General features: G+C 28.9%; 3 protein-coding genes across 3 annotated transcripts; 1 reads left to right on the top strand and 2 right to left on the bottom strand.

Annotated features, from left to right (window-relative positions):
* Nucleotides 1–2,220: 2,220 nt before the first annotated feature.
* On the top strand, nt 2,221–4,391 carry LOC103494693 (palmitoyl-monogalactosyldiacylglycerol delta-7 desaturase, chloroplastic-like). The gene is made up of 4 exons (XM_008455999.2): nt 2,221–2,531; nt 2,618–2,965; nt 3,212–3,318; nt 4,013–4,391. Exons 1-4 carry the CDS (start codon nt 2,265–2,267, stop codon nt 4,209–4,211), a joined length of 921 nt encoding a protein of 306 aa, XP_008454221.2. The 5' UTR covers nt 2,221–2,264; the 3' UTR covers nt 4,212–4,391.
* Nucleotides 4,392–7,857: 3,466 nt separating this feature from the next.
* Nucleotides 7,858–10,690, bottom strand: LOC103494690 (delta-9 acyl-lipid desaturase 1-like). Its single transcript, XM_008455993.3, has 4 exons — nt 10,103–10,690; nt 9,640–10,005; nt 8,664–8,770; nt 7,858–8,346 (listed from the first exon to the last, which is right to left on the bottom strand). Exons 1-4 carry the CDS (start codon nt 10,445–10,447, stop codon nt 8,139–8,141), a joined length of 1,026 nt encoding a protein of 341 aa, XP_008454215.1. The 5' UTR covers nt 10,448–10,690; the 3' UTR covers nt 7,858–8,138.
* A 5,209-nt stretch (nt 10,691–15,899) lies between these two features.
* Nucleotides 15,900–19,764, bottom strand: LOC103494689 (palmitoyl-monogalactosyldiacylglycerol delta-7 desaturase, chloroplastic-like). The gene is made up of 4 exons (XM_051087410.1): nt 19,317–19,764; nt 18,864–19,232; nt 17,284–17,390; nt 15,900–16,425 (listed from the first exon to the last, which is right to left on the bottom strand). The coding sequence occupies exons 1-4, from the start codon at nt 19,680–19,682 to the stop codon at nt 16,218–16,220; spliced, it is 1,050 nt and encodes a 349-aa protein (XP_050943367.1). The 5' UTR covers nt 19,683–19,764; the 3' UTR covers nt 15,900–16,217.
* Nucleotides 19,765–23,241: the final 3,477 nt, after the last annotated feature.

Here is a 23,241-nt window from a genome sequence, read left to right as displayed (position 1 = left end):
GTTTATTGCCGTCGAGAGAGACCTTTCCATATTTTGCCCAGGAGTTTACTTTGTGCAATAACTTTCATAGCTAAAAGTGTGAAGTCTTCAACAACAAACACTATAACACAACCTACTTCGAAAAACGACAAAAATGATACAAGTGTTAATCGGTGGGTACTAGCTAGCATCTCTCATTACACACTTCTAATTGGTGTTTTTGGCTACTAGCTAGCATCTTTCATTATACGAACAACTTTCAAATTTTAGTTTTTCTCAGGTCTTTTCTTGTTTTACTTTTATTGAAGAAATGAAAAGAGTTTTATTTTTGTGTCCAGATCATGTTATAAAATAACATATCGGTTGCGATTCACATCCCTTTTAAAAATAAATAAATAAAAGGCATATGGAATAGTGCATTAGCTAGTCGGTAAACAAGCACTGAAATGAATTCCTACACGAGTTTGTTTGGTAAAGAATATATCTAAAAACAGATATTTGAAAACAAAGAAGTAAACCTAAAAGATGTAATTGCTCTCCTTAATAAAAGTTCAAAACTTAAATATTAATATTTGAATGAGATATTTTTAAATATAGAAATATGAACAAAAATATTTATGAATTACAGCAAAATTTCATATCTATAACTGATATCGATAAACAAAGTCTATCTATATTCTTTATTTTCTATACTCGACAGAATTTAAAATTTTACTATATTTTGTAAATATTTTTAATAGTTTTGTCATTTACGATAATTCTTTTATTAAAAATATCTATTTTATGTATTTAAATATCACAACACGTTATATATATATATATATATATATATATATATATATATATATTTTTTTTTTTTTTTATTATTAGAATCATTAATATTAATAGAAAATTGACCTTAGCAACCCAATTATTTTTCACCTTTCCCTACTCTTGTCGTCAATTCTTATAAATGACAATTTAATATAGGATAATAGTAGCCAGGTAAAACCTAGTTTGACTTTTTGGAATCCCTCTAAAAACACTCCATACTAATATATATTATGAAATCGATAAATAAAATATAAAAAAAAATTAATACACAGATATACGCGTCCATCAATACTATGTTCATAAAGTAGAGGAATAAGAATACTATTAAAACGATGATATATCTTTACAAAATACAAAACTACATTATTTGGGTTAGAAAGTTTATATAGTATACTTCTCTAAATTATAGGATCATATTTGTAAATAACCACAAATAACTAAACATGTTCCTTCCTATTGTTAGATAACAAATTTAAGGTATTTTAACAAGATAGATAATAGTTTTTCACTTATAAAGCAATAGATCTATCATTTCTCTACTAATATGAGACTTTTGCTTGCATTTAACAATCATCTCGAACAAAATACCACTTTGAGTCTCCCTTCATCCATTTAATCACTCTCGACTACCTACGAGAGCTTGTATCGAACGTATAAAATGAAGAATGTTTTGTATAGGAAAGAGGATGATATTAAAATTGAATAAATTTCTCAAACGTAGATTTATTCTTATCAAACAATTTTAGCTATTGAAGTGTTTGCGCAAAGTCTCAAATCTTAGGCATTATATGGAAAGCCAATTAACCCTTTTACAAAATATAGACAAATTAATGAAGAAAATCATAGAAGGCATGCCGTTGATATAATGGGTCCTGCAGAAATGAGAAAATGGTGGAATTGATGGGCAGGACAGCTTAGGCAAATTCAATCTTCATATAGATGTGACTTTGCAGTTTAACATGATGATCCTTATGAATTGGTGAGAGAGATTTGATGGATCGAGTTGTAGCCATTTTGGTTGATTGATGTTGTATATTTACATCCACATAAATTATTAATTTAAAAATAACAACCGTGAAAAATATTATTTAAAAAGAAAAAGAAAATTATCAAAAATATCAACGTAAAAATAAAGCTGATATTTTCTCTCTGCATGTGTTCTTCTGTCTCCCCCCAACTACTTTGTTCCTAAATCAATGGTAGAAATTAAAATCCAACCTTTAACCATAGCTGATAAATAATATTTAATGTCTTTATCTACCCCTCTAAGGTTTCAATATTTTTCCTTTCTTCTTTGTACATCAATTAAATTTTGCAGCTACACCCCTGCATCCGATAAATGTCGTGTCCTATGTTAACCTATCATTACTCATACTTAAAATTCAATATAAATACATATGCCATGGACGAAGAAGGTAGTAAAAGCCTAAAGCAATAGTCCATTGAACATGCAAACATAAGAGCCGAAGGCAATGGAGAAATCCCCAAGGTCATTCATGAGGAGAAAATGGACGATGTTGGACAAAATCATTTTCTTTTCCCTGTTCATCGTCCATATTGGCTGTATTTTTGCACCATTTCATTTTACTTGGCATGCATTTTGTCTTGCCTTTGCATTGTACGTTGTTACTGGCTTAAGCATTAGTGTTTCATATCATAGAAATCTTGCACATAGAAGTTTCAAACTTCCAAAACTACTTGAATACTTTCTCGCTTATTGTGCAGCTCATGCACTTCAGGTTTGACACATGATCTTTTACTTCCTTTTTTGTTTATGAAATGTAATATATTTTTTTTTACTTGTTTATTTTTTTATTTTTTTTAGGGTGATCCAATTGATTGGGTGAGCACACATAGGTGTCATCACCAATTTGTCGATACAGAAAAAGACCCACATAGTCCTATCAGAGGGTTTTGGTTTAGCCATATCACTTGGCTTTTTGATTCCTATAATTTGACCAAAAAAGTTTGTCCAAAATATTTTACCAATTTTCAAAAAATTGATAGAAGCATATTTATATGGTTCTCAAAGCACGGGAGACCCGATAATGTTCGTGATTTGGAGAAGCAAATATTCTATAGGTTTATTCATAAAACATATTTTCTTCATCACATTCTTCTTGCAATCCTACTCTTTCAAGTTGGAGGACTTCCATTTCTTATATGGGGCACGGTAAAGTTTCATTTATAAATTTTTCTTTGTATAAACTTCTTGTATATATTAATGTATCTAATATGTAACGGCATTATTTGTTTATTATATGAAAAATGAGCGTGTTTAAAACACAAAAATTCAAGATATAGTTATGTAATTACTTATCTTCCATTAATCAAGCATTTTGATTGGATAATAGATATGTAAGATTTTCAATTTGTGCTCTACCAAAAATAATAATTTGTTTAACTTCAAATTATGTAGTGTGTAAGGATCGTAGTGCTCATGCACATAACTTTTATGGTGAACTCCGTATGTCATATATGGGGAAAACGTCGATGGAATACCGAAGATTTGTCAAGAAACAATTGGTAACTATTTCAATCATTCTTTATTTTCATTAATCAAATGTGAGATATTATTTAAATAGTTGATTTTATTCTTAATCTCTGTTTTAATATACTAAATTGTATTATATTTTTTGGAATTTACCAAAGTACTTTTACTAAGAACACTTTCTTTTACACTTTAAAATAACTTTAAGCTCTTCAAGAATTATTTTAAGTACGTTCTAAGTTGAACAATCATTAAATAGAAATTCTACTCTACACAAAAGCCTCTAAATGTACTATTGTTTTAAATATTCCCAACATTGAAAAAATATAGGTTGTGGTCCATCGAAGAATATCTCATAAAATTGAAATGATACATAAAATATTACAAATGTGGCTCTGCAAAACTATGACCCACACAAATTGAGAAATGGTCAAAATAAAATTTTAAAAAAGAAGAAGAATGTTGGATGGGGAAAAAAATAAACCCACAAGTTTTATGATAGGTCTCACACTAATAAAGACATTCTTCATCGTACATAAATGATATCTATATATTTACCATCTTTTTCATTAATTAACTAATGAATGTAAGACTTTCTTATGGTTAGGTTACCATTCATATTATATATATAACAAATTGCCAATTAATATGTATGTCTCCTTTAGCTAACCTAGGTATACTATATAATTATGATTTACTATTTATTACATTTCCTTTTTTCTTTTAAAGGTTGGTAAGTTTGCTTGCATTTGGTGAAGGTTGGCACAATAACCATCATGCTTTTGAATATTCAGCAAGGTTTGGACTTGAATGGTGGCAAATTGATTTTGGTTGGTATACAATTAGGGTTCTTCAAGCCATTGGACTTGCCAAAAATGTTAAATTACCTTCTACAATTCACAAGCAAAGGCTTTTTATAGACTATTGAGTCTTAATCAAAAATCTATTAATTAATGTTTGGTAGTCTCAAGAGAATATGTTTTTATTATTATTATAATTTTTTTTTTTTTTTTTTGTGAAGGATAGTGTAAGCACCTTTAGCAGCATTGACTATATAGATGTTACTATTGATCTTTATATTTGAAGTTTTTGATATGTTTCTCATAAATAATTGTCTATTGGCATTAGATTCTATAATCTAAAATTGATGTTCATTAAAAATATATTGAAAACAAAACAAACACCGGAGGATCTAATTAAGTCTATCAATTTGAAAACATAATACAAAATTCAAATTACAATAAAAAGATTTGAGAGAAGTCGTATCAAACTCCATGTACATTTTTATTTTATTTTTATTTTTTTTAACAAAAAAAAACAAGCAAGGACAAGAACTAAAATAAATGCAAAAGATCACAATAATACTTAAGATCAGGAATCAGATGTGGTGAAGCGATTTTTATATCGGATGACGATTTTTAAATTAGACATAAACCCATGATAATTAGAAGAGAGAATGTCAACCTAAATTACAAATTTAGAACCTAAACTTTTTCATATATATTTGTGTACCACACACTTTATAAAACGAATTAATGGCTCTTTGACCCTTTTTTTATCTTGTGTCAAACAGATATCTTTTGAACTTTTAAAAACTCAAGTAAATCAAACTTACATTAGAGATCTTAAACAAGCCATATGGATCTCCCTTAGTAAGTGTTAAAATATGTTAACTATGTTGAACACGTTTCTTAGAAACCTACCCTTATATTTATATCACAAAAGGCGAGTACACAAAAGAAGAGCAGGAGAAAAGAGCTTAAGAGATCATGCAAAGAACAAAACTACAGAGAAGCTCAAGACATCATACAACGAACAAGGTTAATTACCGAATCTTAATCAATAGTAATGACTTTAATTATAAAACAAACAACACAGTGATACCATAATAATACGACAAACCTGAAAGGCTTGCAGTCCAAGATATGCAAACAATTACTCGAGCCATTTAGGAAGTTTAAAACTTCTACGTGCGAGATTTCTAGTGATACGAGAGCGTACGTAATCCCTAAGACACCTGTAATAAAATACAGTGCAAAAGCAACCAAAATGCAGCCCAATTGTAGTGAAATGGGGCCAAGAGAGAAAGCACATGCAAGAACAAAATTCCAACAGCAGAACGTCGGTCTAAAGTTGTCCATTTTCTCTTTAAAAAAGCACGTTTAGGATTCACCATTTTCTTATCATGTTTATCTTCAACCCATTTTCTTGTAATTGCCTCCATAGATGGAAACAAGCATAAGAAATTAGCCAATGTGTAGAATCTTCCCACCTTGGCTTCTTCCATTTATACTTGTTATTTGTTGGTGTATTTATAGTCGGCCATTTTGCTTCAAGAATAATAGTTTGGTTGGCTTTGGTTCATCCAAATAAATAGTAGATAGATCATACTAATATTTTTACCCTAATATTTTTATTGCATGAATATTCTTGAAAATACCAATCGTACAAAGAAAAGGAGAAAAACTTTTAAATACATCTACGGGTAACATTTATCTTTGTATGTCCTACTAAATTGTTCAATCATAATTTGCTAGTAACAATTTTTTAAAAAAATATTTTAATATTTTTTATGTGTGTGGATAGGCGAGATGCACCCAATTTTTTTGTCAGATGATGTGGAGCAATAGATATCCTAAAAATGAGTTAATTAAGATTATTTTGAATTGAAAATTTCTTTTAAACAAATAAGTTAAACAAATGTAAAAAAAAAAGGTTAAGATTTTAAAAAGTATTTGATATCAACTTTCCACCCAAAGAATCGATTTTCTCATCTAAAAAATCTAGAAAAACGACGGTATGATATTTTTAAATTTCGTCCTTGGATATTTTTGTAAAGAAGGCCAAAGAAAGATTAATAAATTTATAACAAAATATCGACCTCAAATGAAAATTTAAGCGTAAAATCGGATCTTCTCAAAACAACACAGCTAATTTAGAAAAGAGAAATAAACTTTTTCGAGATGTTTTGTTTTTCTAAAGAAAAATCGTCAAAAGGGAGAAAATCCGACTTTGATGAAAAATTTCCATCATGTATAGAACAAAATAGACTGCCAGTGAACTTAAAAAGTTTAAATGGTTAAGTAAAAAAATAGTTGGATAATTGAAGAATGGATATTTATGTTTTATGGTATTGTTGGACACCATAATATTGAATGCCAACCCGTACTGTCATTACTACTCTACCTATTCACCTGGAAACAAATTACATCACTGCGTTAAAAAGTTATAAATGAATGTTCATCTAAGGAATTACTAGGCTATTTAATTTTCTTCATGTTTGAAGTTATATCTATTTGGCCCTTAAGATTTTAAAGCGAATATTTTAGTTGATTACCGTAAAATGATGTGACTGTTAAATGATGAGCTTGCTAATTTATTTGGGAAAAAAAGTAATACTTCTTCCTTCTTCTTTACCTCTTCTCCATCAGCTAATCTTTCTTTATATCATTGAATCTTTTTAAATCACCATCGTGCTTTGTAAGGTGTAGAGAGAAAGAGAATAAATACTAATAAGTCTCTAAAACAAGACCCACTACAGTTGAAATATAAAGTGGCGTAAAAGGCGTAGACATAGTGATAGAGTTGAGGAAGAAGGAGTAGAGGTTAAAAGGTCGGAGTCCACCTCGATAACATTGAATTAAATAAGACCTTACCTAGTCAGCTAGTCAAATAAATAAAAATTAAATAAAAATTTACCATTTGTAGTTTTTTTCTTTTTTGGAAGGTTGATATATGCTTGTTATTATAAAATTGTGATACCAATTGTCATTTGATTAATTATCTTTTAATGATTATTTAATCATTTAAATTCATATGGATTGTCATTCGAAAATACACCCGAACCAAACCAAAAATTGTCACACTTTAACATTGTTTTAATTATAAATAAACCAAATAGAAAAAGAGAAGTAAAAATTAATTTCTATGCTATTAAGTAATTTATTAAGTTTAGTTTTAATTTTTAAAAAAAATTTGTTCTTCATCTCTTTCATCAACCAACGCCGTTTCCAGGAGTATTCTTTTTCCCCAAAACAAAACAAGAAAACCAACCACTTACTACACATTCCACACCGTTTGTCGATTCTCTTTGTTTTCTCCAATGCCTTAAATTTATTATGTGGTGTTACATATAACCTCTAACTTCTGGTATAAAGTCTTACTGACCATAGATTCAAAGAAATGCAATATATAAGATCTTTACGTTCTTATTTCGTAACATTTCTTTCTATCACTCCTTGTAGACTTCCACTTCTAAATAGTTTGTTTCAATTTGGTAACGTGAGAGTGACAGAGACGGCTGGAGTGGTTTGGGTATGAAGGGTGTGTGTGAAAGAGAAATAAATTTTGAGTGTAAAATGGGATATGGAAAAAAATTAAAATGAAAACTGAATTTTTTGCTATATTGGCAAAGTTTAAAAACCCACTACATTTTTCACTTTTTCATTTTTTACTACATTTTTTTCTTTAACAATGTCTTTTAAGTATAATTTAGGGCGGGAATACAACGAGAAAATAAAGGAAGCTGAAAACATCACTAATTAAATTAGTTTCCAAACACTCGTACAAATATATTTCACACATAAGGCTAATTAAGTTTCTTTATTCGATATAATCTCAAAATAAAGTACATAATATTTTCACTCTCTCTTTATTCAAATGGTCCAAATATCTTCATACTTTAGGATAATTTATAGTATACGTTTTTGTTTTCTACATTTTAGATATTTGAAAAACACATAAAATTAAATTTTCATGATCAATATCAAACAAAAGGGCATGACATTTTAAGGGTTTAAAGTTATTGATTTTTAATCCCTTAAAAAATCATTTTATGTAACGTTTTAGAGTATCATTACTCGCTTTTGGGTTGGATGGCCAATTTGTGCATGTGATGTTTAGAGGGTAACTTCAAATCAGTGGCTAACCCTAATGCTTGAAGAAACAAAATGACCCACCAAGTTACATCGAACTGCCACCATTCTAGGCCATGTCGAGCTGAATACTCAAATGCATGGTGGTTGTTGTGCCATCCTTCTCCAAATATAAGCAATGCCAACACCCTAAAAACCAAACTAATTTCATATCAGTCCAATCGGTCCCAAAGTTTTAAAAATCAAAGATGGTCAAAAGTCATCCTAGTTTAATGAAAACATTGTTGGAAATATCAATAAATGGATTTTATACTCCGTTTCTATTCTTTTGAATCAAATACTCGTTAAGAATTTTTGGGTTATAATATATTATAATATCCATTACATTGATCTAAATTCATTTATATATCTTTTTAGAATTAAAATGTAACAAAAGCGAATAAAATATCAGAGAAAAATGACTAGACGAATCTGTAATGTAAAAATAAAAGAAACATGGACATCACCAATTATTTCTAGATTGATCTCCGGTGTTCCATGGTTGGTTTCCCCACATGTGGCCTAAAGAGTTCACAGCGAAAGTGACATGTTGAAAGCATACAGTTCTTACACCCTGCATTATCAAATGCATTTATTCAACAGTTCAACCCCTTCATTCAAACATTCTTTTGTGAGATGTTAACATATGATGGTTATTATGTACTGAAAATTACGAATAAATAGTGTTGTTTCTTCAACCCCACTTCCAAAGCTTGCATAAAACATATGTATATGTGTTATTTAATTCTCTGAACTATATACTCATGTGTAGTAAATTATTGATTGTTAAAATTTTTATATATATCATAATCCACCGATTCAAAATTTCAATCCCTATATGTTGTTGACCTGACAAAGTAATAATAAATAAAGTAAAACCGACAAATAATGGATATGACAATTGGAATTAATTAATTAATACATATTAACTTTTGTTATATTTATTTTATTATTAAAAAAAAAAAAAAAAAAAAACCTCTCTTGTTACGTTTATCCAAACCAAATAATATTTCCTTCTACCCCTAACAAAAATAAGTTAAAAAATAAATCGAAGGATGATGTTTTGGTTTGATACTTTAATAAGCTTTAAGTTTACCAAAAGCACAGACCAATGTGAGATGCAAGATTCAAAATTCTAACATCATACTTAATCGATCATGTATATTTTATTTCAGATGACTGTGATTATAGTTTTACGAAATTAAATATAGGTTAAGAAACTTGGATTTAGTGCCAACTTGTGTATATTAGGTTTTTTATTTCTAAAAATTACTTTTAAATATAAAAGTGAAAATAGTCCGTAGACTGACATATCGCACATAATGGTCTGACCTAGAAGTATGTATTAAAATTTTTTGAAAAACATTTTTTTGATAGATTAATTCAAACATGCCTAATTAGAAGTAAAAAGTAAAAAATTAGTGCTAAAAGAACAGGCTTTACCATTCCCCAAGTGAGAAAAGGAAGCCCTCCAACAGCATAGAGGATAATTGCAAGACCAAAATGATGAAGAATGTATGTTCTTCGAAGAAACCTATAAAAGGCTTGCTTTTGTAAATCCTCAGCATTGTTAGGTCTTCCATACTTCAAATATCCCACAAACATATTTTTAGTACTCTTTCTTTTTTCATCTTTTGCTTCAAAATCTTCAACATGTTTAGGGCAAACTTTTTTAGTCAAACCATATGAATCAAATATCCAAGCAATATGTCCAAACAAAAACCCTTGTGTCGGAGTGTGTGGATCTCTTTCGGTATCTACAAATTGATGGTGATATCTATGTGTACTCACCCAGTCAATTGGATCGCCCTATAAAATATAGAAACATAGATTATTTAATAAACATTATCAAGAAAAAAATTAAAAAATAAATAAAGAAAAAAAAAGTGAGAGTGAGAGTGTGTACTTGAAGAGTATGGACTCCGATATAAGCAAACGTGTATTCAAGCCATTTGGGAAGTTTGAAACTTTTGTGTGTAAGATGTCGGTGGTACGAGAGCGTCAAACCGAACAAGCCCGTGATAATGTAGAGTGCAACGGCAAGCCAGAAGGCTGGCCATGTGAAATAAAATGGCGCCAAAAGACAGAGAAAATGCATAACAAGGAAAGCACCAGCAGAACGTTTGTCTAAAGTTGTCCATTTTCTTCGGAAAAATGGCCTTCGCCGGGACCTAACACGAGCTTTGTCTCCGACCGCCATAGCCTTCTGATCACTATTTTTATCTTCCAGCTCTTTCCTTATGGTCTCCATTTGAGGAGTAAGCTGAGAGATTGATGGAAAAACCGAAGACAAAGATAAAGAGTAGTATAGGACGTTTTGAAAGCAGAGACTGCCTCAACTCAGATGCTAGTTTTCATGCCTTGTTATGCCTTCATTTATAGGAGTATGGGGCTTCCATTTTTGGGTACTAAAGAAAAGAAGAAGACAAAAGCAAAAGAAAAAAGTGGGTGTTTTGGAAACTAATAGTAAAGTTATTTGAAAAATCTAATGGTCATAAAAGTGGCAGGTCACCAAGATCAGTGAACACATTTAAACTAGACTTGTTGGATGTGGATGTAATTTTCTTTAATTAAAAATAAGAATAGAAAATTTGGACCAAGATCTCTTAGATGCTAATTGGATGTGATTTTTTTAATCAATAAACTGTGAAAGATACTTATTGATTGCAACATCCAGAGACTTCATTGATAGTTGCTGTCAGAAGATATGTTTGAATGTGAGAAAATTGAAAAGAAGTGCGTAATGGGTGTGGATTTTCTAGTCTTTTACCAATTTTTGTGTTATATGTCTTTGCACTTTATATTTTCTTCTTTTTTTTCTTAAATATTACATACTAAACTGATTCTATTTTTTATTCTTTTAAAGAAATTTAATATAAATTTGGGATGAGAAGATTTGAACCAAGAACATTTCGATGATGACTCTAAAAGTTGGTGACGTTAACATAATATTAGCCCTAAAAATGTTTACCTACCTTTAACTTTAAATAATCCATAAAGACATGGAAGGATTCTGTTGAGATAATTCAGATGTAAATAAAAGAGGATAGAATGTTATTAATGAAGGAATATGAGGGAGAAACAAAACATGAAGAAAGACCACACTAGCTAATTAAATTCTTCAAGTGTGTCCAATCCAACTTAAATTACTCAATTCTTAGCTTATTTGAAAAGTTAATGATTAAATTTATATACATTTCAATATGATCCTGAGTTTAATGATAGGTACATTATTCGTACTTTCATCTAAAGAAAGGGGTAGGTTGTTTAAGCCCTCAAAATTATAAGTTTAGTTTAATTAAAATTTACTAATCTACTCTAGACAAAATTATTTTTATAATTTAGAGTTTGGTTAGATAAGATATTGAAGGGATCAATGATTTTAAATGTTCTTCAATTTATTACATACAAAAGTAATTTTTTTTTTTAAATCTCAAGATTGGTAACTCATTTTTTTCATATTTTTAATTTTGAAAATATGTGTGCTTAAAACTATTTTTTTCAATTTAAAAAAAAAACTTTTTTTTTTGAAAATTATGAAGTAAAATTCTAAATTTAAAAAAAAAACTTTAAAAAAACCCATTTTATTTTCCAAAAAGAGAAAACAAAATTAATTACTAGACATATATGGTTTTTTTTTAATAAAAGAAATTTAAAAACAGAAATTAAAAAGTAAAAATAAAAAAATTGAAACGGTTACCTGATGGGACCTTAGAGATTGACTTAGGATCCGTTTGGATTAACTTTATAATAATGAACAGCAATATTAAGTATAATATAACCAAAATATATGGTAATATTTTTTAAAAATTTGCAAATATACGAAGTTCATGATCAATAATAGACTTTTAAGGTTTATCAGTGATATACCAATATTTACAATATAATCTACCAATGATAAAACTCCTACTTTGACTAACTTTACTTTATTTGTAATTATTTAAAATATTATTACATATATCAATATTTTGAATCTAATTATTATATTTGCAACGATGTCACGAAAAAAAAATATTTTTCGAAAAACTAATTTTTATTTAAACATGTTTAATAAAAAAATTCATTAAACTACATTTAATGAATTAGTTTAATGAATTTTTTTTATATAGTTATCAAATACTTCAATTAATTTCAAATGTTTTTTAGACTAAACATTTAAAAATATATTCCAAACACACTGTTTGAATTTAAATGGATAAAATTTATAATTTAAACCGAAAGCTATGCAATTTGTCTCAAAAGGTGTAAATGAATTTGAATTCATTTTCTTCACTATACATATATTTTCTTATAATTACAATGGTCCACGGTTGAATTGGAAAACGAAGAAATTGAATGTTGAAGAACCTCTCTAAAGAATATCAATCTAACCTAACGTTAGGTGGAGAAAATTCGAAATATAAATTGAAGTTAGTTTGTTGCTCTAAAAATTAATAGGGCAGCTGTGTTTTCCATTATTACTAACCATCCCATTTATTTATTTTGGACAACTTTTTAGTTTGATAATGAAGTTGGGTTGTTTGTTGAAAGTTGTAAGACAATTTGACTATGATTTCAAATGAGATTATTAGGTAAAAATATATGTTATAAGTAGATTTGTTATACAAACTTATTATAATTAATGTTAGTTTCATTATATGCAACAAATTCATTTGCTAAACATAAAGGTAAGTAAATATATCGTCACACTAATTAACATAAGTAAAATAGATATACTTACTTAACTTTGCGTTTAGCAAATGAATCTATTTTACTAGGGCTTCGAGGAGATCATAGTTTAACTCTTGCTAGGGCTTAGCGTAGAAAGGTATACATTATTGTTTTTAAAACTATAGCTTTTTGCTTATACTTTGCTAAATTGGTAACCTTTCCAAGTTGCCTCTTGGGTATGTTACAAATAAAGTATCCTCTCTTTCTAAGATAAAACTAAATATATATATATATATATATAATGATAATTTACAAGTCACATCATTAACAAAGTTATAAAACTAATGAAATCAAGAAGAGAATTTTAAAAGCGAAGATAGGTTTTTTAAACTAAAGAGTATGCAATACATTGAGGTCAAATTTGGGATGTGGGGGAACACATTTGACAATTGGATTTTATAATTTAAAAGAGGAATATATGATCTACAAAAGAGTAAATCTACACATGGTGTGGTGCTAGCTTCACACACTCTTATGCCGAGAAGAAACTTGTGAACTCAATGCCATGGAAAATTTTAAGGTGTTGTCAAACATGAGAAATATGATTTCCCCTGGAAAGCATGCTCTACTTCCTCCTAAGAGTCCAGTTCCTAGTGGTTCCTCCACATATTTTGATTGTCTCCCTAATCCCATTATTGGGTCAAGAGCAGTGCAGAATCCCAGAGTGGGAAATGTGAACCATCATAGAACATCATCTGAAAGTATTGGCTTGATGGTCTCCTCAGCGAACCCGAAACACCTGTTCAACGAAGTGGCTATCGGCGTTCATCAAGGGACTCCTTTGCATACTTAGATGCAGGAAATGTTTCGAATGAAAATTATGCACAAGTGACTCCCAATGGAAAGATATGTATTTACCTTCTTGGGCATCACAAGATTTCGATTCCCATCAAGCTTATGCTTAACTAAGTCAGAAAGTGAAAGAGTGAAAAAGTTGGAAAATATTTTTCAAAATAATCATAACGATTGTTATAAACCAAAACACTAACTATCATAACACACAATTTATTATAACCTAGATGCTATAATAATTTCACTCTACGTTTCAAACATCCTTTAAAAATTTGGATGAGAAAATAGACAATATCTTATTATTATATAAATATAAAATGTGGTGGCTAAGACAATTACGTCAAATCACCTTATCCTAACCTTAAAATTTATGTGTGTGGCTATGCAGAAGGACAAGTGATGGGGATATATATGGAGTTGGACCATTGGTGATTTGATTTGATTGAGGAAATGAAGAATCAACTGTCAAATTGTCAACCAGCCTTTAAGGACCAAAAGAAATTAGTTATTTTAAAAAAGTTTCACTTTCTACTAACTTGTTAATCAAAGTTTTAACTAAAAGGTCAAATTAAACAGAACTTGAAACTTCAATTTTTCTCCATTATAATTTTTTCCTCTAAGAATATAGAAAATTAATTGATTATTTATTCATTATAGGTATAAAGTTGAATTTTATTTTTAATAAACTTTAAAAGAAAATCATTTTAAATAAAAAAAATTGTTAAGTATTTTAAAACTTTGAAATTTTGAAAAACGAAACTTTTCATTTTTGTTATATTTATAAATAAATTGATCGTTTGCTTAACTTTAAATTTTTATTTTTATTCTTAATAAATATATAAATTAAAGAAGGTATGTCTTATTGGATATGAATCTTTTAAAAGTATATAAAACGGTCTATCTAACCCTCTTCTAACCCTAGTATATTCTATATACAATATGGTAAACCAAGTTTTTGAATTTAAAATATATAAATGGATTTTTATGAGCATTAAGTGGTCATTTAATGTGCGTATATTAAGATGCACATGGACCAAGTCCATTAATTGTGATAATTAATTTTCTTTCCATTGTTGGGGAGTAAAGTAACATGCATGATTGAGTTAGAACTTAAGCTACAAATTCAAGTTGAAAAGAATGTGTGGATCAGAAGATTATGGCACCCACGCAATGCCCATACAACACTTTTGTATTGGAAAAGTTGTAAATATTCAATGTGGTATGGGTTTATCAGTGATAAAAAGGAAAAAGAAAAAAAAGAAGAAGACTATATTACTGATATAGGACTCTAAAAAATAACCATTGGAGTAAATTATGACATGGCATTGAGACACTGTTGATTTACTTGAAATTGATTACATGAATTCATAATAATATGCAATTAAAATCCAAATAATGTTATGCATTTTGTATCATTTTGAATGATATATGCTTTATATGTGACTAAAAAGAATAATATAATTGATCATATGCTTTTTTTCTTTCTCTAAATCAAATATATAATTCGTAAAGCTCATCGATTCTTTAGTTTTCATAATTGAACATGTGAGTTATTTACATTTTTTATAATAAGATTTATAGAAAATAAAGAGGTGCAATATATATTTGATCTCCATCTATTGGTTGATGTAGCTAACACAATGTTAGTAAATCACGTATATATGTTATGTTATTTAACTGTTGATTTCATGATATAATTAATATACTAAATTAAATATAATTAACTTATATACTATAAAACTTTGTAAATAGAACATATTAAACAAGGTGTATAATTTATATTTGACATGTTAGTTGTCAAAATAAATGCAATTAAATATACCATCAAAATCAATTTTGAGAACGTATAACACAACGGAAACATAAATTACCATACCTCAAAATTGATGTAATCAATTGAAGATAACCTTATGTCAAAATAAAATTCACCATAATCCAATAAGACTTTTACCATAACATAACTGAATTTTACAATTTTTCTCTACCAATTAGACTTTCCCAATTAATATTTATATTTCCATTGCACTGAATTTATTTGAATTTAATGATTTTATTATTATTATTATTATTTAGTTATTATTAATTGTTATTATTATTATTAAAATCATTTTAAATGATAAAGCAATCGTAAATATTTAAAAATATAGCCAAATAAGTTTCAACCTATTCCATTTTACTTCCAAAAATATAACAAAAGAAAATAGAAGCTGAAAACAACGTTATATTAAATTGTTTAGAAACACTCTTACAAATATTTCACACACTTAAGTTTCTCTCTCTTTATTGAAATGGCCAAAAGTATAGACAAACTCCAATTTTCTTTTTCGCTTTATTCTACATTTCAAATATTTAAAAAACATAAAATTAGAAGTGTTCAATAATATATATCAAACAAATTAATTAAAGGGGATTGATTCATACCACACCACAATTACAGAAGTTGAAGAAATCAAAGAAAAGTTGAAAGAGAGAGAGAGAGAGAGTATTTAATCATTTATCAACCATGTTTTACTGTTATTTTACTCGCTCTTAGGTTGAATGGCCAACTTTTGCATGTGATTTCGAGAGGGCAACTTCACATCAGTGGCTAACCCTATGGCTTCAAGAAACAAAATGATCCACCAAGTTACGTCGAACTGCCACCATTCTAGGCCATGTCGAGCTGAATACTCAAATGCATGGTGGTTATTGTGCCATCCTTCTCCAAACATAAGTAACGCCACCATCCTAAAAAAAAAGGTCAAACTATTAGTTCAATGAAAATACATGGATGGAAATATCAATTGAATATTTGTTTAGGTTTTTTCAGATTATCAACTTTTATTCAAATTGCTGCAGGTCTCAGCAACACAACCATCATTTTGATACCAATTAATGGAGAAGTACATATAGTACGGATTCCCCCTCAAAACTAAATATCTATAATAATTAGAAATATGAGTCATTTTGGTTTTTCCGATCCTCAACATCTCAATAGAACCTTTTTTTTGAACAAGAAACGGTGGGTCAGTAGGTGCACCCGGGCATCTCCACTAGGTGGACACCCCCTTAGTACCATCATCATATCCGCTTCATTAATAATATAACATTGAACAGTACACGGAAGCAGGAGAGCCCAAAACGAAAAACAAAGGGCTTGAGAACAGCCCCAATGGTAACAAAGTATAATAATATATTACATTATCAACATAAAGCCTCGTGGTTTTGCTTTGAAATCCACCGGAAAGGTTTCATATTAGTAAAAAATCATAATTTGATCTAATAATAACTTAGGTAACATGATTATATTCACTTCCTTCTCTAATTAACATAGAACTATGTTTTACATTCAATCTAATAATAAGGATTACTAGATGTAGAATTGCGTTCAAAGCTAAGTACACTTTAAGCAACGTAGAACTAATACTATATATCGATAATAATTAACTATCAATTTTATAAGCGTTCCTCTAACCATACTTTCATATAACCTTTTTTATTTGTATGTGATCTGACATTATGAAAATTATATTCATGGATGTAATCCTGAAATAGTTATTTAAAGCAAATGTGAAAAAGAAAGATAAACATTTGGAGATATATCACCAATTATTTCTGGACTGATCCCCAGTGTTCCATTGTTGTTTTCCCCACATGTGGCCAGCAGAGTTTAGAGAGAAAGTGACATGTTGAAAGCATACAATTCTCACACCCTGCCCACAACAAAATAACTAAAATATTCAATGCCATTATTTATTCAATATAACTACTTCATCAAACCCTTTTCACCACCACGATCGACGTCGTCCTTTCAATTTTCAAATATTCTCTTTTCTGATGTAATTAACATATATATGAACAAATAATTAATGTTCTTCAACCCCACTTCAGATATTGTACAAAAGAAGAATATAGATTGTATATCTTAACTACTTAACTTGCAATAAATTAACTATTCATATCTAATTCTCCCTAAGTACATCAATTTAGTGACTCAAAACTCCATCTTCCCCTATATTATGTTGTTAACAAAAAAAAAAAAAAAATAGAAAATAACAATAAATAAAACAGACCCAATAATTTTGTTATCAGTTATATTGTGTTAGTACAGCTGTCATCAAATTATAAAAATTAATTACCAATTAATGTGTCTTAAACTCTTGTTATTTTTAATTACCATATTTATACCCACTAGGGTTTCTTCTATTGTATCAAAATTAATATTCAACAATGATGATGTTTGGTATGATATTTTAACAAGAGCATTGCAAAACGATCAAAAAATTTTAAAAAATAGTAAAATTTTACTTTATATTTAGTAAATATAAACAAAAAAAAAATTGATAAAACTTTTATCTATGTTTATCAATATCACTTATAAAAATTTATCAATATTTATCGATGTTTAAATAGAATCTAAAGTTTTGTAATATTTTGTAAATATTTTTAGTATTTTTAGCCAATATAATAATTACCTTCTAATAAACTTTAATCTTACAATATTACATAGATTATACATATTGAATTGAATAGTACGTGGCTTCAAGATTTGAATCTTTTAATGTTAGTATTTTTTAAAAAAGATACAACGGGTGAGCAGGTGTACAGTTAGATTATATATACACACTCTTATAATAAATCAATTGTGCTATCGTCCTGATTTGTCAAAACAAACATTAGAAAATTTTGGTTTTTCTTGCAAACTTGTATTGGGTTGTAATTAATAAGCTAACATGTTGCGTAAAATTAATAATAATTATTATTGTTTTAAATTATTTTACATTTGAAATCATAACTATCTAACATATAGTGTAAACTTACTATATATTATGATTATTAATTATTCTAAATAACAAAATTTAAAATATATTTTCAATGACTAAATGGTAAAATAGATATGTTTTTTTTATACATATGAAAACGTCCTATAAAAATATTTTAAATGATAAAACTGTTGAAATTATTTGCAAATATAGCAAAATATATATTATTATATGTGACTATATATCTGCTATTTGTATTGTTATATAAACATACATCGTAGTCTATCACAATTTCTCACGGATATGATTTATATGATACTTTGTTATATTTATAAATATTTTAGTTTATTTGTTGCATAAAAAAACTTAAAACTAAATTAAATTAAGTCAATCTAATTAAAAGTAAAATAAAATATATCTTACCATTCCCCAAACGAGAAAGGGAAGCCCTCCAACAACATAGAGGATAATTGCAAGACCAAAATGATGAAGAATATATGTTCTTCGAATAAACCTATAAAAGGCTTGCTTTTGTAAATCCTCAGCATTTTTAGGTCTTCCATACTTCAAATATCCCACAAAAATATTGCTAAATGTCTTTCTTTTTTCATTCCTTTCCTCAAATTTTTCGATATATTTTGGATTAACTTTTTCAGTCAAATCATATGAATCAAATATCCAAGCAATATGTCCGAACCAAAACCCATACACTGTTGGGCTATGTGGATCTCTTTCCGTATCAACAAACTGATGATGAATTCTATGTGTGCTCACCCAGTCAATTGGATCGCCCTATAAAACATACAAATATAAAATCACAAAGAATGGAAAAATAAAAGAAAAGGCCTAGGACATTTACTAATAAATATCACTAACTTGAAGAGAATGAACTCCCATATATGCAAACGTGTATTCAAGCCATTTAGGAAGTTTGAAACTCTTGTGCGAGAGTTGTCTGTGGTATGAGAGCGTGACACCAAACAAGCCGGTGATAATGTAGAGTACAACGGCAAGCCAGAAGGCTGGCCATGTGAAATAAAATGGTGCCAAGAGACTAAGCAAATGCATAGCCATAACACCACCAAAAGAACGTCTGTCTAAAAGTGTCCATTTTCTTCGAAAAAACGGCCTTCTTCGTCGAGGTCTAACTCGAGCTTTGTCTTCTACTGCCATACCCTTGTGATCACTATTTTTATCTTCCAGCTCTTTTCTTGTCGCCTCCATTTGAGGAGTAAGGGACATTAACGGCAAATTAAAATTAAGAAAAAAGATAAACAGTAGTATGAGGGAGTTTTTGAAAGCACCAATGCCTCAACTCAGACGATGCTAGGTTTAATTTTTCATGCCTTGTTATGCCTTTATTTATAGTAGACTGAGGGTTACATTTTTGGGTACTAGAAAAAAAATAATATAACGGCTTTTCTTTTTCGTAAACTAAATAATAATGGACTATTTGAAAAATCTAATGGTCATAAAAGTGGCAGGTCACCAAGATCAGTGACCACATTTAAACTATAACTCTTACCTTCCTGATCCCTTCTAGTGTATCTACTGAGATATGACAATGACTTCAAATGTGCATCTACTGAATTATTGTTATGATCTCCGGTGGATTTATTAAGGGTCAAGTGAGGTCGCGTACTTCCTCACATTATTGGGTTTTACGTTTTAATATTAATTTTGAAGTCATATTACAATATATACTAAATAATGCTTTGTTTTAAACAAAATATAGCTGTAGCATGGTGCTTGTGTCCGCTTCGTAAAGGTATTAGTAGTGTGTTTATTATATATAGTGTCTTTGTATAAATTGTATGAATCTACCACTTATCGTTTTGAATGAGTTAATTTTAGATGGATTATATATATATATATGTGTGTGTAATTTCTTATTTATGTTTAACAATCATAAATGTATTATAAAATTACATGTAGAAAAGATAATTGCAATAGTCACAAATATAAAAATGAAACTGAAAGTATTAACGTGCATAATTCAATAAAAAAGAATTTTTAGTATATAAACAAAATTAGTTTAATTTATATACATTCCAAGTATCCTGGGGTTTATTGACATATATATAATGTAAATGTACTACATTCTCCCATTAAGGGTAGGTTTAATCTCTTAAAATTACATATTTTATGTACTTTCATTAACATTATTTAATAAGCAATATATATAAAATATAGAAATTGGTAAAATTTTTCGTAAATATAATAAAAGCGTCGGAATATTTATGGTCCGTATAACAAATAAAAAATTCTATGAAATCGGTTTTAAATATTCCAAGTTTGTCTTTTCTTTCCATATTCTTTATCCAACAATTTTTCTTCTTCTTTTCGTCGTTATATCTTCTTTTATAATTTTTCTTTTATTTTTTTTAAATTGTTATTTGATTTAAGATCGTGTACCAAATATGAAGAGATATATATATTTTTTAAATTTTTTCAAATTGTTATTTGGTTGTTTAAGATCATGTGCTAAATATAAAAGATCTAAAATGATCGTAATCTTAAGAAAATTGCTCATGTATCCACCAAATCTAAATGATCGTTTATCAAATATATTACACGCGATGTCAATTAAGGACGGGGAGTTTTTTGTATTTTTCATTGTGGGTCTATGGTTTTTTTCATTTTTTATTTTCAAAATTGTTTTATACGGTGTAAATATTTTGTCGTTTTTTTATATTTTTTAAAAGATCCCTATTTTTAAACTTAAAACTCAAAGATGTGATGGTATATAACTTAATTAATATATCGCGGCGTGGCGATCTATTATTAACAACAGTGGCGATCTTTTTATATATAACTTAATTCAAATATTTCCTCTAGTTCCTCTAAAGCTCCGTGGCGATCTATCATTAACAACAGTGAATGGTTCAAAAGAAATCAAGGTTGGGATTTAAACAATGGAGATCAAATTTCTTTCTGGTTTTCTAACTGGTCTACAGAAGGCTGTCTATCTACTGCCTATCCCAGACTATTTGCTCTCTCTATCGACAAAGAATCATCAATCAAAGATGTGTGGAACTCAATAAACAATCAATGGGAAATTGCATTTCGAAGAAACTTGAATGATAGAGAATTTAGTACTTGGCAGAGAATTTTAGGGAATCTTCCAGTTCCTAGAACAAACAGAGGTTCAAGCAAACCTACCTGGACTCCCGACAGCAAGAAATCTTTCTCTATCGCCTCTGCAAAACGCTGTATCTCCCACCAGCCGGAGCTTTCGGTAGCGTCTCCTCTATCTAAGCTGCTGGATCTTATTTGGAAATCTTTCATTCCTATGAAGATTAAATTCTTCATGTGGTGCCTGATTCAAAGAAAGCTAAACACAACGGAAGTTATACAGCAAAGAATGCCAAATTTGGCGCTTCAACCAAATTGGTGCGTCCTCTGCAAAAAAGATAGTGAATCGGGAGCTCACCTGTTCCTTCAATGCGATATGGTGAAACCCCTGTGGTCTCTGCTCCAGCAAGCTCTCAACTTCGCCCATTTTTCCGATGATTTTGAAGCGTTGATCTCCTTCTTCCTCTACCTAAATCAGTCCCTCCCGAAGCACAAGATCGTTTATTGCGGTGTGATCGCTATCCTTTGGTGCATCTGGTCAGAGAGAAATAATAGAACTTTTGATAATTTAAATTATCAAAAAACTATTATTAATTTATGGGAAGAATGCAAAATTCTCATAGGAAATTGGAGTAGTAGGGACCCTACTTTTAAAAATTATTCAGCATCTACCATAGCTCTTAATCTTAATGCACTATGTAATTAGTGTTTGAGCTTTTCTCTAGCCCTTCTTTAATAATATTCTAGTTTGATCTTAGGCTTGTCCTAAGGTCAAATTGGCTGTTTCCCTTTTCAAAAAAATTAATATATCGCGGCGATCCTATTCTCCCTTAGTATAATTTTCAAAAAAGCAAAACAATCTTTTTTAAAAGTTGAACCTAAAATAATTAAATGTTGACCCTATAATTTCATGCATGTGCCTAAAGGTCTACATAACTTTGAAGTTATAAACAAGTACTAGCCAAACGCATTAAAGAAGCTATATATGTATGTATATATATATTTTTTCTATTGCTATATGGTCCACAGTCAAATAGGAAAATGAAGAAATATTAAAGAAGCTGTTTAAAGACCCATCAACCGTAATGTTTGTTGGCAAAATTCAGTATCTATAAATTAAATAATTTGGAGGGTCTTTCAAAAATTAATAGGGCAACTTTATTTTTCATTATTTCAAACTGTTCGTTTGTCATTTATTTAATTGATAATTGAAGACCGATTGTTGGTTGAAATTGGTGGAACAATGACATTCGTCTTCCATATTCATTGGAAACACTTATTTTGAACATTAACCACAGATTGTACTTTACTTTTTCTATAATTATGCATATATAGTTCAAAGAAGATACGAATAATGTATTAGTAATAAAAAGGGTTTCTGGTTTAAATCTTTTATATCTATACTACTGAAAAAGAAAATATGTAAAAGTATATTATTCTTCATATATATATAAAAAAGATATAAGAATGAGAGGAAATCACTTTTCAGCAGCTTTCTTATCTTACATTGTCGGAAAAAAAATCTTGAATGGAAGAGTAGAGAGTTCACACCTCTGTTGTTCATGCACCGAATAGAAAGAAAATAAGGAAAAGAAACTTCTGAAAAACAATAATGTGTATGGTTAGTATTATGGCTAAGTTTAGTTTGTTGGATAGGACCCATGTGTGAAGAGTCTTAGTTTCGAAGGAAGACAAGGCCTAAGCATGAGGAGTATGGCCTTGGTGG

The sequence above is a fragment of the Cucumis melo genome, chromosome 7, assembly GCF_025177605.1.
Source record: "Cucumis melo cultivar AY chromosome 7, USDA_Cmelo_AY_1.0, whole genome shotgun sequence".
NCBI lineage: Eukaryota > Viridiplantae > Streptophyta > Magnoliopsida > Cucurbitales > Cucurbitaceae > Cucumis > Cucumis melo.
The sequence above is the reverse complement of the archived record's forward strand: the minus strand, read 5'-3'. Positions and strand labels throughout refer to the sequence as shown.

Coding starts and splice junctions, on each gene's coding strand:
- LOC103494693 (XM_008455999.2), top strand. CDS start 2,265: ATGGAGAAATCCCCAAGGTCATTCATGAGGAGAAAATGGACGATGTTG. Junction 2,966..3,211: donor CATTTCTTATATGGGGCACG/GTAAAGTTTCAT, acceptor CAAATTATGTAG/TGTGTAAGGATCGTAGTGCT. Junction 3,319..4,012: donor GATTTGTCAAGAAACAATTG/GTAACTATTTCA, acceptor TTTCTTTTAAAG/GTTGGTAAGTTTGCTTGCAT.
- LOC103494690 (XM_008455993.3), bottom strand. CDS start 10,447: ATGGAGACCATAAGGAAAGAGCTGGAAGATAAAAATAGTGATCAGAAG. Junction 8,771..9,639: donor CTTTTCTCACTTGGGGAATG/GTAAAGCCTGTT, acceptor TTGATAATGCAG/GGTGTAAGAACTGTATGCTT. Junction 8,347..8,663: donor GATCAATCTAGAAATAATTG/GTGATGTCCATG, acceptor TTTGGTTTTTAG/GGTGTTGGCATTGCTTATAT.
- LOC103494689 (XM_051087410.1), bottom strand. CDS start 19,682: ATGTCCCTTACTCCTCAAATGGAGGCGACAAGAAAAGAGCTGGAAGAT. Junction 19,233..19,316: donor TGGGAGTTCATTCTCTTCAA/GTTAGTGATATT, acceptor TATGTTTTATAG/GGCGATCCAATTGACTGGGT. Junction 17,391..18,863: donor CCTTTCTCGTTTGGGGAATG/GTAAGATATATT, acceptor TGTTGTGGGCAG/GGTGTGAGAATTGTATGCTT.